This window comes from Lagenorhynchus albirostris, chromosome 19 (assembly GCF_949774975.1).
Source record: "Lagenorhynchus albirostris chromosome 19, mLagAlb1.1, whole genome shotgun sequence".
Lineage (NCBI taxonomy): Eukaryota > Metazoa > Chordata > Mammalia > Artiodactyla > Delphinidae > Lagenorhynchus > Lagenorhynchus albirostris.
The window spans coordinates 16778405-16794910 of NC_083113.1; the positions used below are offsets into that span (position 1 = coordinate 16778405).

At 46.4% G+C, this 16506-nt stretch overlaps 1 protein-coding gene and 1 long non-coding RNA gene across 3 annotated transcripts in view; one reads left to right on the plus strand and one right to left on the minus strand.

Moving 5' to 3' along the window:
* TYROBP (transmembrane immune signaling adaptor TYROBP) overlaps nucleotides 1-16381 on the plus strand; it is a 29206-nt gene extending 12825 nt beyond the window's left edge. Inside the window, exons 3-7 of one of the 2 annotated variants that reach the window (XM_060130889.1) lie at nucleotides 13190-13438; nucleotides 13820-13846; nucleotides 14004-14138; nucleotides 14316-14362; nucleotides 16159-16381. In XM_060130889.1, coding sequence (XP_059986872.1) covers nucleotides 13387-13438; nucleotides 13820-13846; nucleotides 14004-14138; nucleotides 14316-14362; nucleotides 16159-16218 — 321 coding nt within the window. In that variant the 5' untranslated portion in view covers nucleotides 13190-13386 and the 3' untranslated portion in view covers nucleotides 16219-16381. The remainder of the gene's footprint in view (nucleotides 1-13189; nucleotides 13439-13819; nucleotides 13847-14003; nucleotides 14139-14315; nucleotides 14363-16158) is intronic. The other variant, XM_060130890.1, reaches the window with a different exon arrangement.
* On the minus strand, nucleotides 10112-11351 carry LOC132509221 (uncharacterized). The gene is made up of 2 exons (XR_009536937.1): nucleotides 11269-11351; nucleotides 10112-10368 (listed from the first exon to the last, which is right to left on the minus strand). It is a non-coding gene; the product is annotated as an uncharacterized LOC132509221 (long non-coding RNA).
* Nucleotides 16382-16506: the final 125 nt, after the last annotated feature.

Genomic DNA, 16506 nt, shown 5'->3' on the forward strand with positions numbered 1-16506 from the left:
AAAATTCAGTAACTTCACAGGACACAATATTATGAACCAATTAAGAATGATACTTCTTTTTTTAAGAGACTTTAAAAAAAAATTAATTAATTAATTAATTTTTGGCTGCGTTGGGCCTTCATTGCTGCCCGTGGGATTTCTCTAGCTGCGGTAAGCAGGGGCTACTCTTCGTTGCGGTGCGCAGGCTTCTCATTGCAGTGGCTTCTCTTGTTGCAGATCATGGGCTCTAGGAGTGCGGAATTCATTAGTTGTGGCACACGGGCTCAGTAGTTGTGGCTCACGGACCCTAAAGTACAGGTCCAGTTGTGTGGTGCACAGGCTTAGTTGCTCTGTGGCATGTGGGATCTTCCCAGACCAGGGCTCGAACCCGTGTCCCCTGCATTGGCAGGTGGATTCTTAACCACTGCGCCACCAGGGAAGTCCCAAGACTGATACTTCTAGGGAGATTTTGGGAACATGAGAAAATGCTCACATATAATGAGCATTTAGGAGGGTCTATGTTAGGTAGGACATGAATCCGTAACAGAACTCAATATAACTATAGCTTAAACAAAGGAGAACTTTAATTTTCTCTCACCAGTAGACCAAGCATAAGCAGTCCAGGGCTTCGTGGTGTCAGTATGGAGGCTTTATGGCATCAGAGATGCAGGCTGCTTTGACCTATGGCTCTCCCATCCCTAGGGGAGCGTCCCGGCCTGCGTGGTCCAAGGTGGCTCCCACCACATCCATGCTCCAGGCAGTGGGAAGGGGAAAAGGGAAATGGAGACTCAGCCCACCACTCTTTCTAAGCATAGGTGGACAGAGAATAAAATCTTAGCTTTGGTGTCTAATTTATTCTGAGGGTCATCTCTTTGGTTTCTTCCCAGGGCAAATAGCGAGGGTAACAGTGAGGTCACGTCATGAATGAGCAGTCAAAGGGAATATAGCTGCTTGTTTCAGGTTAATACAAGTTGGTTGCAAAAATGGGCAGAATGCAAATTTGCATATATGATATGGTCAGAAATATATAAAAATATACCCAGTAAAATGACAGGATGGAAATATAACAAAATATTGTAAGGAGGTTGTCTCTCAGATGTAGGTGAAGTTTCTTTTTCTTTTTGTATTTTGCTGTGTTTTTCAAAATTTTCACAACGAGCAAGCATTATTAGATCTTTTAAATTTTATTTATTGTGACATATAGAACACCTATCAAAAGAGCCCACAAAACCCCCAAACAAAAACCAAATGCACGGCATAATGAATCATGGAGTGAACACTCGACCATCTACCGCCACAGAAAAAAAAGAGGTCATCAGTGCAGTCTAGAAAATGTTTTGTCCTTTTTTATTCGTAAAGCTTCCTCTTCTCTGACAGGTTACCACCATTTTGATTTGATAGAATCCCTTCCTTGCTTTTCTTAATAGTTTTTCCCCCTACCTGTGCTTCCTAAACACTGTAGTCTAATCTGGACTATTTTTAAACTTTATGCAAATGAGGACCATATTGCATGTACTCTTTTGTATATGGCTTTTTTTTCTTTCACTTAACATTCTGTTTGTGAGATAAATCCATGTTGTAGCAGGTATTAGTATCTACTGTGTTTATTCTGTGGATCCAGGATAATTATTATCATTATTGTGTGAATGGGCTACAATATACGTACCCATTCTCCTGTGATGGGCATATGTGTTGGTTCCCCTGATGGGCTTTGCAAATAGCGCAGCTGTGAAGAGGTTTACACAGGCTTCCTGGTGTCCATCCACTAGTCTCCCCAGGATACAGGTAGAGGGGCAGAAGTTCTGAGTCACTGGGAAAAACAATGCCATACTGTTTCCAAAGTGGTTAAACCACTTCCACTCACTCCTTCAGCAGCTTTACAATAAGTCTTGATATCAGGTAGGGTGAGAGACCTCTCATCTTGTTCTTGTCTAAGAGTATCTTTGTTATAATCGGCTCTTTGTATTTCAGTGTAAAGTTTAGGATCCATCTGCAAGTTCCACAGAAAAAAGCTTTTAGAGTCTAGATTATGAATGGATTGAATATATAGGTAAATTCAGGGGAAACTGCTATCCAAATCCAATAACATGGTATATCAAACCATTTATCTAGATTTTTTAAAAAGTCTTTTACAGAGTTTCCCTGTACAGGCTTTTCATATACTTTGTTAGATTTATTACTAGCTACTTGGCCATTTATGCTAATGTAAAGTGTTACTTTTTTCCACCTTTGTTTGGTTTATGGCTGGTATATAGCAATAAAATTGATTTTTGTAGGTTGATTTTATATCCAGTTACCTCACTAAATTCTGTTATGAATTCTAATAAATTAGTCTATAGAGTCTTCTGAATTTTCTTTAGCCAGAATCATATAATCTATTAATAATGGTGGCAATAACCTTTTATTTATTTTCCTGCTTTACTTCAGAGTTAAGGTCTCCAGGACAAAAATTGAACAGAAGTGATGACAATAGGCATCTTTCTTTGTCTTATTCCAAACTTAGAAGGAAAACAATTTTTTTTAGGTTTTTTTTTTGATGTGGACCATTTTTTAAGTCTTTACTGAATTTGTTACAATGTGGCTTCTGTTTTATGTTTTGGTTTCTCGGCCCTGAGGCATATGGGGTCTTAGCTCCCTGACCAGGGATCAAACACACACCCCCTTCATTGGAAGGCAAAGTCTTAACCACTGGACAACCAGGGAAGTCCCAGAAGGAAAACTTTTAATATTTAACCATTAAATGTTTTAATACTTAACCATAAGTGATGCTAGCTGTCGGTTTTGGTAGTGCTATTCATCAAATTTTTATAAAACTTTTTTATTGGAGTATATTTTATTTAAAATGCTCTGTTAGTTTCAGGTGTACAGCCAAGTGAATCAGTTATACATATTTGTGTATCCACTCTGTTTTAGATTCTTTTCTCATATAGGTCATTACAGAGTATTGAGTAGAGTTCCCTGTGCTATACAGTAGGTCCTTATTAGTTGTCTATTTTATATATAGTTATTCATCAAATATTTAAATTCACTTCTATTCCTAGTTTTCTGAAAGAATGTTGAATTTCATCAAAAACTTTTGGCATCTGTTGAGGTAATCATATGCTTCCCCCCTTAACCTGTTAATGTGCTGGTTTACATTGATTTTCTAATATTCAACCAGTCTTGCTTTCTTACTATAACTCTAACTTGGTCATGATCTATTCAAATATTTCCTCTACCCCATTCTTCTATGACTACAATGAAATAAGTTAGAAATTCTCTTTCATCCTATCTTTTGTATTTCTCTTTTTTAAAAAAATATCTTTATTGGAGTATAATTGCTTTACAATGGTGTGTAAGTTTTTGCTTTATAACAAAGTGAATCAGCTATACATATACATATATCCCCATATCTCCTCCCTCTTGCGTCTCCCTCCCACCCTCCCTATCTCACCCCTCTAGGTGGTCACAAAGCACCGAGCTGATCTCCCTGTGCTATGCAGCTGCTTCCCACTAGCTATATGTTTTACATTTGATAGTGTATATATGTGCAGTGGCTTCTCTTGTTGTGGAGCACGGGCTCTAGGCGTGTGGGCTTCAGTAGTTGAAGCATGCGGTCTCAGTAGTTGTGGCTCGCGGGCTCTAGAGCACAGGCTCAGCCGTTGTGACACATGGGCTTAGTTGCTCCGCAACATGTGTGATCTTCCTGGACCAGGGCTCGAACCCGTGTCCCCTGTACTGACAGGAGGATTCTTAGCCACTGCGCCACCAGGGAAGCCCTTAACCATTTTTAAAGTGTACAATTCAGGGGCATTAAGTACATTCACAGTGTTGTGCAACCATCACCACTATCTATTTCCAGAATGTTTTTGTCACCTGAAGGCTTCGACTATTCTCTTCTTTGATGTCTGCCCTTGCATCATCTCTGGGATTCCTGTAAAGTAACCCATGATGACATCCCTCAACCATCCTGTGTGCCCTGTCTTGCTCTTGTCCACCAGTTAGGAGAGACCAGTGTAGAAGTAATCCTTCAGCAGTTGGCGCTGTCCTTTTACGGGAGGGGTGTCTTCGAACGCGCAAGAACACGGGCACTCCTTCTGGGGTCAGGAGGCTGGTCAGCCCTTCCTCAGCCTGACAGCTGTGTCAGGAGGGTTCCAAGGGGTCACAGTGGGAAGTGCAGGAGTGTTTTATCTTTGTTTGCAGGAGTTCTGCTGAGCTGGGAGTCCCTCATGAGGGCCCTGGAAGGAAAGCTGCTTTATGCCCTCCATGGTGATTATTTATTTATTTATTTATACTTTTTTTTTTTAACATCTTTATTGGATTATAATTGCTTACAATGGTGTGTTAGTTTCTGCCTCTACTGAATTCTGGATAGTTTTTTTCTTAATTTTTTTAACCTACCTCCTTTTTCCAGCTATGTCTAATCTCTATTAAACACATTCATTGAGTTTTTAATTTCAGTGATTATATTTTTTCCGTTCTAGATTGCTTTTTGTTTTGTATTCGAATACCGAAAAAAAAAACCTCTCTCACTTTTTATAATTTCCAGTTTCTTGATAAAAACTTCAAACTTGTGTTTTGTTTTCTTGAAAATTCGTGTAGCTATAGCATAGTGAAGGGGGTATAAGGATAAACTGTAAGTTCACATGAAAGCTAGGTGACTCCGGGCTCATTCTTACCTTGAGTGTGATGGCCTTCAGGTCTCAGCTTAAAATGAAGAGCTGAGGTTCAGACTCTCCAGTCTGGGTGGATCTGGGCCTTTACTTACTACAAATGAAGGCATTTGTCCCAAACGCATTTGAGTTTTGAACTCGTCTCTTGTTTTATTCTGAGTTTTCAGTACTGTTTCCTTAGCCTCTTACTAGTGCTTTGCTGCTTTTAGTAAATTTTTTTTCCCATAGACTTCATCCTGCATTTTTATCTGTTCTCCAATGGAGGGTGGTTTCTGATTTCTTTAGAACACCACTCCTGGCAGAAGAAGTCCTGTATTTTTTTCTTCTGCAAAATTGAGTTTATTTGTTTGTTGTGTTTTCTGATATTGAAATATCTTTTTCCCCCAATTACATAGATTAAAAATACTCCCCATAAAAAAATCAAATTTTTAAAAGTAAGAAAATATAGGGCTTCCCTGGTGGCGCAGTGGTTAAGAATCCACCTACCAATGCAGGGGACATGGGTTCGAGCCCTGGTTCAGGAAGATCCCACAGAGCCACTAAGCCCGTGCGCCACAACTACTGATTCTGCGTTCTAGAACCTGTGAGCCACAACTACCGAGCCCGCGTGCCACAACTACTGAAGCCCGCATGCCTAGAGCCCACACTCCGCAACAAGAGAAGCCACAGCAATAAGAAGCCCGCGCACCGCAACAAAGAGTAGCCCCCACTTGCCGCAACTAGAGAAAGCCCATGCACAGCAACAAAGACCCAACACAGCCAAAAGTAAAAACAAATAAATTAATTAAAAAAAATAAATAATCTAAATCCCACTGCCCAGAGATACCACAGTTGGCATTCACTTGACTACACATTCATACTTCTTTCTATGCAGATATACACAATTTTACTTATATCATTTTATGTAAATGGCATCATATTATACCCACCTTGTTCTCATACAGTTCCTTCACTTTTTTTTGAGATTTTTTTTTGATGTGGACCATTTTTAAAGTCTTTATTGAATTTGTTACAATATTGCTTCTGTTTTATGTTTTGGTTTTTTGACCACGAGGCATGTGAGATCTTAGCTCCCTGATCAGGGATCGAACGCGCACCCACTGCGTTGGAAGGCGAAGACTTAACCACTGGATCACGAGGGATGTCCCAGTTCCTTTCCTTTCAACCCTGTTTTGTGATTACCCTCCCCCATCTCCTATCCTGATCCAGGTCACCAGTATTACCAGCGTTAGCGGCCCAGGTGTATCCTTACATAGTTTACTCCACCATCACTCAAATATGCAAACATGTATACATATATTTATAAGGGATTCTTTTTGGTCATTGTTTGGAATCGTACTAGACTCACTTCTCTGCATCTTGCTTTTCTCAGTTAAAATCCCTTCAAATCAGCTTGTAGAGTTCTAATTCATTTGTAATGACTGCGTTTATGATATGGGTAAAACACAGTTGATAAATCTATCAAGTATTGCTTTAATTATATTTAAAAGGCCTTCATTTTATGAATAAGACTTGGCCGTTGTGGTCTAAGATGGGTGCCCACTGCCAGCGTCAGGACCACACTCCAGCCAAGAGGAAGGGCAGAGACGGGCAGGGCACACTTTTGCCTTCAGAAACACAACCGGGCCACTTCCCTGGTGGTCCAGTGGTTAAGATTCCGTGCTCCCAATGCAAGGGGCACGGGTTCAATTCCTGGTTGGGGAACTAAGATCTCGAATGCCACACAACGTGGCCAAAAAACAAACTGAAAACAAAACAAACAAACAAAAAGACAGAAGTTGCCCATTTTGTTTCTTCCCACATTCCATTGGCCAGAAGACAGTTACAAGGCCTCACCTGGCTCCAAAGAGACTGAGAAACATAGTCTTGGCCAGGGGACCAGATGCCCAATTCCAAATGCTATTTCAATAGAAGAAGGGGAGAAAACAATATTTGCTGATCACTAGAATTCAGGCTCACTCACCTTCTAGCCAAACAGTGCTTGCTAGCACTTTCCCTTACGCCAGAGTGGGAAACATCTGGGTAGTCATCCACTGATAGGAAATAACTGATAGGAAATAAAGAGATTGTGAAACCTCTTTACCAGTTTCTTTGGTGCTTACAGCTGTCATTTCATTAAAAACAAAACCAATTTTTTTTATTCAGGTAGAATTTACATAGAGTAAAAATCACCCTTTTTAGTGTATTTTTCTATGGGTTTGAAGAATGCATACAGCCATGTAATTGTCACCACGATGAAAATATAGAATTCTATCACTCCCGGATTTCCCTTTGTGGTCAGCCTCTCCCTCTACTTCCAGCCCTTGGCAGGCACTGATCTGATTTCTGTCCCTATAGTTTACCTTTTCCAGAATGTCATATGAATGGAATCGTGTATGTAGACTTTTGAGTCCGGCTTCTTTCACTTAACATGATGCATTTCAGATGTGTCTGTGCTGTTGCGTGTATTAGTAGCTTATTCCCTTTAACTGCCGAATAGTATTCCATTGTATGGAAGTATCACAGTTTGTTTATCCATTCATCTGTTGACGAACACTTGGGTTGTTTCTAGTTTTGGGCAATTATGACGAAAGCCACTATTGATATGGCATACTGGTTTTTATGTGCACTTAAGTTTTCACTTCTCTGGGGTAAAAACCTAGGAATGAGGGCTTCCCTGGTGGTGCAGTGGTTAAGAATCTGCCTGCCAACGCAGGGGACACGGGTTCGAGCCCTGGTCCGGGAAGATCCCACATGCCAGGGAGCAACTAAGCCCGTGCGCTGAGCTGAGCCTGCACTCGAGAGCCCGTGAGCCACAACTAGTGAGCTTACTTGCTACAGCTACTGAAGCCCGCGCACCTAGAGCCCATGCTCTGTAACAAGAGAAACCACCGCAATGAGAAGCCAGCGCACTGCAACAAAGAGTAGCCCCCGTTCACCACAACTAGAGAAAGCCCGCGCACAGCAAGAAGACCCAGTGCAGCCACAAACATAACAAAACAAAACAAAAAACCACCTAGGAATGAGATTGTTGGGTCGTATGGTAAGAATATGTTTAACCTTATAAGAAACAGCCGAACTGTTTTCTAAAGGGTCTGTACTATTTTGCACTCCCATCGGCAATGTATAAGAGTTCTAGCTGTCCACATCTTTGGCAGCTCTAGATATTGTCAGTGTTGTTGTTGTTGTTTGCCATTCTAATAGATGTGTAGTGGTATCTCATTGTGGTTTTCCATTTTATTTTGACCAAAGAATCAAACTATTATCTAGGAAGGGTAAGGCAGGCCAGATGGATTGGTTCCCCTGGTATTTTGGACAATTCTCATGCTTTCTATCCAGAGGTCCAGGGCTTTCTGAACATCAGCTCTACATTTTGGGAATTTCCTACCTTATGAATTTGGCCTCCCCAGTCTAGAAATCAGAGACCACTTTCCCACCCTTTCTTGCAGCTGTGGTGTGGGCATGTTTTCCGTACTCTGCCAACAAAATGCACCCATGTTTGAAAATTGTTTTTTTAATTTGGAAAATTTTGAAAAGACAGAAAAGTAGACAGAAAAGTATGAGGAGTCCTCAATAATCTATCTACTCCCAACAACCGGCCAACCATGGCCCATCCTTTACCACTCATTCCCCTCTTCTGTCTCGTTATGTGGCAAATCCCAAACATCATATTTCATCTGCAAGTATTTTGGTACTCACATCATGATTCGATTTGAAAGAGAGTGAGAAGGAGGCAACCTGTAAAATCGATTCTGATGTGAACATCAGAAGTCTCAGCAGAAAATTCTGTGTGGGCATTAGGATTTGTGTAGCCCCGGGAGTGCTTCTCTGGCCCTCCTAGAGATTCAGCGGTTTCCTTAACATCATTGAACACACCTCCTTTTCTGTTGCCTTGGTTTCTATGGTATGTAACGAAGAACCCTGACTGCTATGTTTGGGTCAAGTGTAACCTTGGTTTAATAACTGGTGCCAGGGAGTGGGCATGGATAATTCCTACTTTCAAATTGTGGAAGCAGCAAGTCTTTTGAGAAAGGGGTAGGGATAAGAGATGTCATGGGCATCCATTGTACTGATGACCCAGTGCCCCTCTTTCCTTCTGGAAATTAAACTCCCTTTGTCTTAGTGTAGGTTCCCCCAGAAGCAGACGCTGAAAGAGGATTCACGTGCAAGCCATTTACTGGAAGTTCAGAGAACACCAACAGGGAGTGGGGAAGGGAGACAGGGAAGGATGAGCCAATGAAGGGTGTGTTATCTAGAGCAACTGGAGCTTAATCTTGCTGGGGAATCCTGGAAGACTGTAGAACAGTCTAGAGTTGTTCATCCAAGTCTTGAGGGAGCTGGGGTATTTATCTACCAACTCCCGTCAGGTATTGGTAGAGAGCTGCTCCCAGGAGCATTAACTCCCTGGCCCTTTCCAGCTTGGGCGGAGTGGGTTGCAACAGCCAGAAAGAGCCCTCAAGAAGATAGCCACAGTGCAGGCACTCAGAAGCCAGGTTGTGTGCTTGGAAATGGTAAATGCTGAGGGAATATGGGTGAGACACCAACAGCATCCCCTCCACGCTGCTTCTAGGGACTGTTCCTCCCTCCTGCTCCATTTCAGTGTCCTCATGCATCCTACCATTTTCTTACAGATTTCACCCCTCACCCCAGTTTTGAGGTGGGCAGATTATTTGTGTTGAGCCAATCTTTGCCCTTTCCCAGGATATATATCTATATCTATATTATATATCCCTATCTATCTATCTATCTATCTAACCAACCAGGGTTCTTGGACTCCTTAATCAATAGTAATTGATAAGAGACCAGATGAGAAATTCAGGCAAGGCTCTACTGGGACTCGTGCTGCAGCACGAAGGAGCAAAAACAAGTAACAGTTCCCCTTGCTTGCTTCCTGAAGGGGAGTGAGCTGGTAACTTAACTTGGGTGAGGGTAGGGGTGGGTTCATGGGTCCGGGCCGGAGGGTTGGCTTAGGCGGTTGGCCAACCCACTTGGTGGTGCTGTGTGCAGGGACCACGTGCAGTATCCTGCTTTTGCTCCTGACACCGCAGAAGTGGTAGTTGGGTTTTTGATCTTTTTTGGTTTTTTTAATATTTATTTATTTATTTTGGCTGTGCTGGGTCTTAGTTGCAGCATGTGGACTTCTTAGTTGCAGCATGCATGTGGGATCTAGTTCGCTGACCAGGGATCGAACCCGGGACCCTGCACTGGGAGCATGGCATGGAGTCCTACCCACTGGGCTACCAGGGAAGTCCCAGTCTTTTTTTTTTTGCGGTACGCGGGCCTCTCACTGTGGTGGCCTCTCCCGTTGCGGAGCACAGGCTCCGGACACGCAGGCCCAGTGGCCACGGCTCACGGGCCCAGCCGCTCCGCGGCATGTGGGATCCTCCCGGACCGGGGCACGAACCCGTGTCCCCTGCATCGGCAGGCGGACTCTCAACCACTGCGCCACGAGGGAAGCCCGAGGAGCCATGTTTAATACAACCTGTTACCACTGGTGGTCATTAGGGCCAAGAGCCAAAGAATATTTATTGAGCATCTGCTATGTGTGCTGGGGACACAACAGTGAACAAGACAGAAAGAGTCCTCTTCTTATGGAGTTTCCATTCTAGAGGAAGTGGCGGACCGTAGAAATAGGAATACGTAAGTCAGAGAATTTCAGGCATGACAAATACAGGAAGAAAATGAAATTGGTAGGAGGTGACTTGAGCAGTGGTGACCAGGAGAGGCCTCTGTGAGTGTGTAGCATTTGGGTTGACACCTGGAGGATGAGAAAGGGTCAATTATTCAAAGACTTCAGGAAAAGCATCACAGACAGGGGGAACAGCAGGTACAAAGGCCCTGAGGTGAGAATGAGCTTGCCTTATTCAAGAAACAGCAAGAAGACCAGTGTAACTCGAGTAGGGGAAGTGAGGTGAAAAGAGGCCCGAGGGGAGGACACAGAGATGGGCAGGTCTTTATATGAACATATGTTTTTATTTCTCTCGGGTAAATGCCTTCTTTTGCAGAATTGCTGGATCTATGCGTAGGTGACTATTTAAATTTATAAGAAACTATCAAACTCTTTTCCAAGGTTCTATTTTACATTTCCAATTGCTCCACGTCTCTGCTGACACTTGGTAGGGTCCGTGTTTTTAATTATTGTCATTCTAGGGACTTCCCTGGTGGTCCAGTGTTTGGGACTCCACACTCCCAAGGCAGGGGGCCCAGGTTTGATCCCTGATCAGGGACCTAGATCCTGCATGCCACAGCTGAGACCGGGTGAAGTCAAATAAATACTTAAAAAATTTTTTTTTGTCATTTTAGTAGGTGTGTATTTCATTGTGGTTTTAGTTTGTATCTCCCTAATGACATGATGTTGAGTGTTTTTTCACATGTTATTCGGCCAGTCACATCTCTTGTTTTGTGACGTGTCTGTTCCAATCTTTCGGCCATTTAAAAAAGTGGGTTATTTGTCTCACTTTTCAGAAAGCTTCCTCTGGCTGGTGTGGGGAAGATGGACTGTAGGGGGCAAAAGTGGAAGCAGGGAGAGTGGGGAGGGACTGTAGCTCCCACAGAGGCAAGCTTGTCACAGACTCAGCACACAGCCTGCCTTCTGGGAAAGTCAGCTTTGACCTTCCCCAACTCTTGCGCTGCTGCCAGGAGAGACTGAGACACTTACAGATCTGGTGGCCAGGGGGGCAACCCTGCTTCCTGGAGTCTGGCTCTGGGAGGAGGATGCTGCCCTCCATCTCAGCCCGTTCCTTTTCCCGGTGGAATGGAGACCAGGGAGTGGAGACCAGCCCAGGCTGGCGTATTGGGGTCTGCACCAGTAAAGTTGTACCTGTCGCTAAAATATTGAAATACTTCACTTTGGGTTGGTAAAGAGCCTCTATCCCACGTCCCACAAATATCTACCACCACCCCAGTTGGCTCCCTTGGGACACCTCCGACTTCCCCACATCTCATCACCAAAGGGGAGCCCCAGGACTCTGATCCAGCCCTGTGGCCACATCTATTCTGACTAGGCGCTGCCTGGGTGTGGGGCTGGTAGACTGGGGACAGCCTGGGCCTGGCTGGAGTTGGAAGAATCAGATCAGGACGCTGAGGCTGAGAGGTCGAGGGAGGATTTTTCTCAAGGCGAGCCCAGAACTGAAGACTTGAAGTACTAATAACAGTAACAGCAATGATGTTGATAAAGATTAACATTCATCGAGCATATACAGGGTGCCAGGAAGCCTGATTCTAACAGACCTCACAAAATCCTCACGAGAAACTGGATCATTGCAGCAGCCTGGCCCCCAGCTCCTGCCCCTGCCCCCCACAGTCTGCTCCCCACCCCCAGCCAGAGGGAGCCCTGGGAACACCCGAGTCATATCAAAGCCCTCCCGGCTCAGAGCTTCCTCTGGTCTCTGACTGCGCCCCCCCCCCCCGGCTTGCTGGGCTTCAGCCACCTTGAGATGCCTGGTGCGCCAGTAGGGCCTGCAGGACCTACTCCCTCCAGACCTGGTGGTGGTGGTGGTGATGGTGGGGTGTTGATTCTTCTGCGGCGGAACTCGGCCAGGCCTGGGCAGCGGCGATGTTAGCAGCCAGTGCTGCCTGGGACTCAGCCCTGGCCCTCTTCCAGACTCGAATACTACGCCCCCGCAACAGGCCACTCAGCGTCTGTCCCATGACCAGCATCCAGTTTCCCCTTTTTTCTCCTGAGCCCGGCCCCCTGGGGAGCTGTGGGTGTTCCGCCTGGACAGGGGAGGGGGGCTTCCTGCTGCTGGCCCTAACCTCAGGTTCCTCCTTCCCCAGCCCCAGCTCATCTCTTGCTGGGGCTAGAAGTCCTTGTCATCTCCTGGGTGGCCTCCCTCAGTGCTCGCTTCCAGCCACTTCCTCATTTGGTGGGAGCAGCCTAACCTGGCCCAGTGTTACCACATTTCCCCCACCTGCCTCACCCCAAAGCCCCAGTCCTGCATCTGTGCTGTGTGCATCTGTGTCACTGCCTATTCCTCTCCCTCTTTCTCTGCCTTCCCGCTTTCTCCTTCCCTATCCTCCATCTTGGTTGTTTTTTCTTTCTAAGGGTCAAATATTTGTCTTTGGGTCCTGGGTTCCATTTCTGCCTTTATGTTCTGTGTCACCTTGGGCAAGTGTCTTTATCTTTCTGTAAAATGGGGATCAGAGCATCTCCCTCAGAAGAGTGTTCTTGGGGGTTAAATGCATGAACACTTGGGACGGGGTGCCTACACGTCGTTAGTACCCGTATCCTGATGGCTCTCTTTTAATATCCTATGAACATCACACGGTTCTGATTGTCAAGTAATTATAACTGGTTCTTATAAAAAGCTGACAAGGGTCAGACCCTGTTCTAGAAATATTAATTCATTTGATTCCCCACAACAATAGTATAAAGTAGGTACTATTTTACTCCTCGTTTTACAGATGAGGAAACTGAGGCCCAGAGAGGTTGAGTGACTTGTTCAAGATTGTCCAGCCAGGAAGAGGCAGAGATAGCTTCAAGCACAGTCAGCCACAGACCCTCCTGTTATAATGATGTCTGACCCCTGCCTAGGGATGGAGGTCGAGTTGACACATGTATCTTTTGCCCTTCGTTCCAGCCACTGGGGACTGCAGCATGGCCCTCTGGGGTGTCTGGGCCTGACTCTCTGGTGGTATCCGTCTCTGTTCCTCCTCCCCCATCGTCCCCTCCTCCCTCCTGCCACCACCCACCTCAGACTTCCTCCTTTCCTTGGTTGGACACTACGTCACATCCCACCCGCCTTGGACTGTGGTGTCCAGCAGCGTCGCCTGCATCATGGGGGGCCTTGGACCTTCCAACAGGCTCCTGTCTCTCCTGACTGTGGGTGGTGAGTTGGGGGCTTCGGCAGCTCCTGGGCTCAGTTCTGGGCAGGAAAGGGAACAGGGCGGAAAGAGAGAACCAAAGGGTGGGGGATGATACCGGAGCAGATCCCTGGGGCCCAAAACCCTATGGGTCTCTCCCAGACCCTGTGCCCCACAAGATCTGGCCTCTGGGAGAAGCAGAGGGAGGGGATTCTGAGGGTGTTGCAACAGGACACGTCGATGTAGTAGTAACACAGTCCGGTGGCCGTGATGCCGGCCCGCAGGTCCCACCAGACGTGGCTCTCCACCCGCGCCTGCTGCCTGTTAGGACCCACCCTACGCAGCTTCTCTGCCCAACCCCCAGTCATAGTCACGTGTCTCAGTTTACCTTCTTTTTCTCTCCTCAGGTCTCAGCCTCGTTCAGGCCCACGCAGGTAGGCCTAGACCTTGCGATCCCCCTCCCTACCTCCCAAAGACCACCCCACCTCTGTCCCTTCCCCAGTCTCTCCACACCACCCCCTGATGACTGACACCACCTCCCAATTCCCAGCTCCCACTGGTCTCTGACTCCTGTGCCACTTACGTTCCCAGACTGCAGCTGCTCCTCGGTGAGCCCCGGCATGCTGGCGGGGATCGTGCTGGGGGACCTGGTGCTCACCCTCCTCATCGCCCTGGCCGTGTACTCCCTGGGTCGGCTGGTCCCTCGGGGGCGAGGGCCCACGGAGGGTGAGTGGAGCTGGCCGGGGATGGCCTGGGACCCTCTGAGGACTTCCTTGGCGGGGAGGGGTGAGCTCCCAAGTCACGTCCACCCAAAAGGAGGTGATGGAGGGGCGCCTTTTGCAACCAAATGGTCCCGATTCTCACCCCGTCTGTCTCTGAACTCTGCTGTTCCCCACCCCCAAGCAGTGACCCGGAAACAGCACATCACTGAGACAGAGTCGCCTTATCAGGTGAGGAAACCAGCTTTTCTTTCTCACACCTCACTCCTGCGCTGAGGGTGTCTTGTCCCAAATACCCCTCCCCCAGCCCCTGCAGAACCTAGGCCCTAAAGCCCACTTTCTCAGCAGCTCCTCAAACGCTTGAAGACAAAACATCCAAAACTGCTTTCAATGATCCATCACCACCTTCTGCTCAGCTTAAAATGCGTGCAGGGGAAATACAGGGGTAGTCTGTCTCAGCCAGAAGGCAGGCTCTCAATCGTTCTCCAAAAGCCCAGCCCAGGACAGGCTGATTTCTCAGAGAAGTCCTCATAAGGGCAGAGGATATAATTCAACCCTAGTTTGGTAACTCTAAAGAGAGGAGCTCTGAATTTGTGGGGGAGGGACCCTGCAGGCTTTGAGAAACTGACGAAAGCCAGAGACTCTTCAGAAAAATCCACACAAAAGATGCAAAATTGTGCATATAATCTAGAGGCGGTGCAAGTATCCTTGAAACCCTTCTTAAGAACCACAATGCAAACGTCATCTTTCCATCTCCCACCTCCTGTCCATGCCATTCTTAACCCTTTAGGGGGTCATGACCTCCTCTGAGAATCTAATGGAAGCCAAACAGACCCTCTCCAGAAAGATGAACTCCAGACTGGGCATTTGTATATGATTTCAGGGATTCTATCTGAGGCCTGCACCTTGGGGCCATAGAACCTCACCCCATCCCCATCGTGAACTCTGCTCTGTGAAATCTGTTTTACTTGTCTGCATCCAACTTTGCTTTGCCTCACTTGTGGATAAAAAGTCTCTTTGTAAAGTATAAGAATCTCAAGTTTGGCTCTGTGAGGTCCAGAGGACTGAAGGGGCTTTCCAGTTACTGGGGGAGGTGGGGGACAGTGAAATTTTAGGGCAAAGCCCCAGTTTATTCATTCCTTTGGTGGAATTTGTTGAGGGCCGATATATGCTAGATGCTGGAGACACAGCAGCAGAGCTTACATCCTAGTTGGGGAGACAGACTTTTTTTTTTTAATTAATTAATTAATTTTTATCTTTGGCTGCGTTGGGTCTTTGTTGCTGCGCGCAGGCTTTCTCTAGTTGCGGCGAGCGGGGGCTACTCTTTTTTGCGGTGCGCGGATTTCTCATTGCGGTGGCTTCTCTTGTTGCAGAGCACGGGCTCTAGGCGTGCAGGCTTCAGTAGTTGTGGCACGTGGGCTCAGTAGTTGTGGCTCGCGGGCTCTAGAGCACAGACTCAGTAGTTGTGGCTCATGGGCTTAGTTGCTCCGTGGCATGTGGTATCTTCCTGGACCAGGGCTCGAACCCATGTCCCCTGCATTGGCAGGCGGATTCCTAACCACTGCGCCACCAGGGAAGTCCTGGGAAGACAGACTTGAAGCAGATTAACAAATAAGATCATTTGGGGAGGCAACGTGAAGGAAATAAAGTAGATTGATGTGACAGTGACTCGAGTGTGTGAGGAAGAAACTATAGATGGGGAAATCAAGAAATGCTTCTATGAAAAAGTGACGTGAGCTGAGACTTGAAGGGTGAGAAGGAACTACCCATGGGAATATCTAGGGGACCAATGTTTCAGGCAGAGTGAACAGCACACACAAAGGTCCCTCGGCTGGGGCATAACAATGAGGCAGAGGAGAAGGGGGAACATTGAAGGCACTTGAATAAAGTCCAGATCTCTTTCATGGCTACAAGGTTGAAGAAGCTGCCAGGGGCCTTGCAGGCCACTGGGAGAAGGCTAGATTTTATTTTCAGTTCATTTGGTGGACCCCCTTCACTGATGGTCCACACCCTGTCCATCCCTTTAGGAGCTCCAAGGCCAGAGGACAGATGTCTACAGCAGCCTCAACACACAGAGGCCATATTAAAAATGAGCCCAGACCAGGGCAGTCAGCAACCTGATGCCTGGATCCAATCATTCCTGATGCCTGCCCAGCACTCTAGTCCTACTCCCACCAAGATACGGATCCACAGAGTGTCCACAATGAGACATCAGACCTCTCCCCACTACTGCCCCCAAATAAACATGGAGCACACAAACAATGTTGAGTTATTCCAGATCCCTGGGCTGACGGGATGGGGATATGCGGGGTTCTAGGTGGATCAAGGACCCAGAAACAGCTAAATGAGAGGGAGCCTTTGGGGAACCTGGGTTG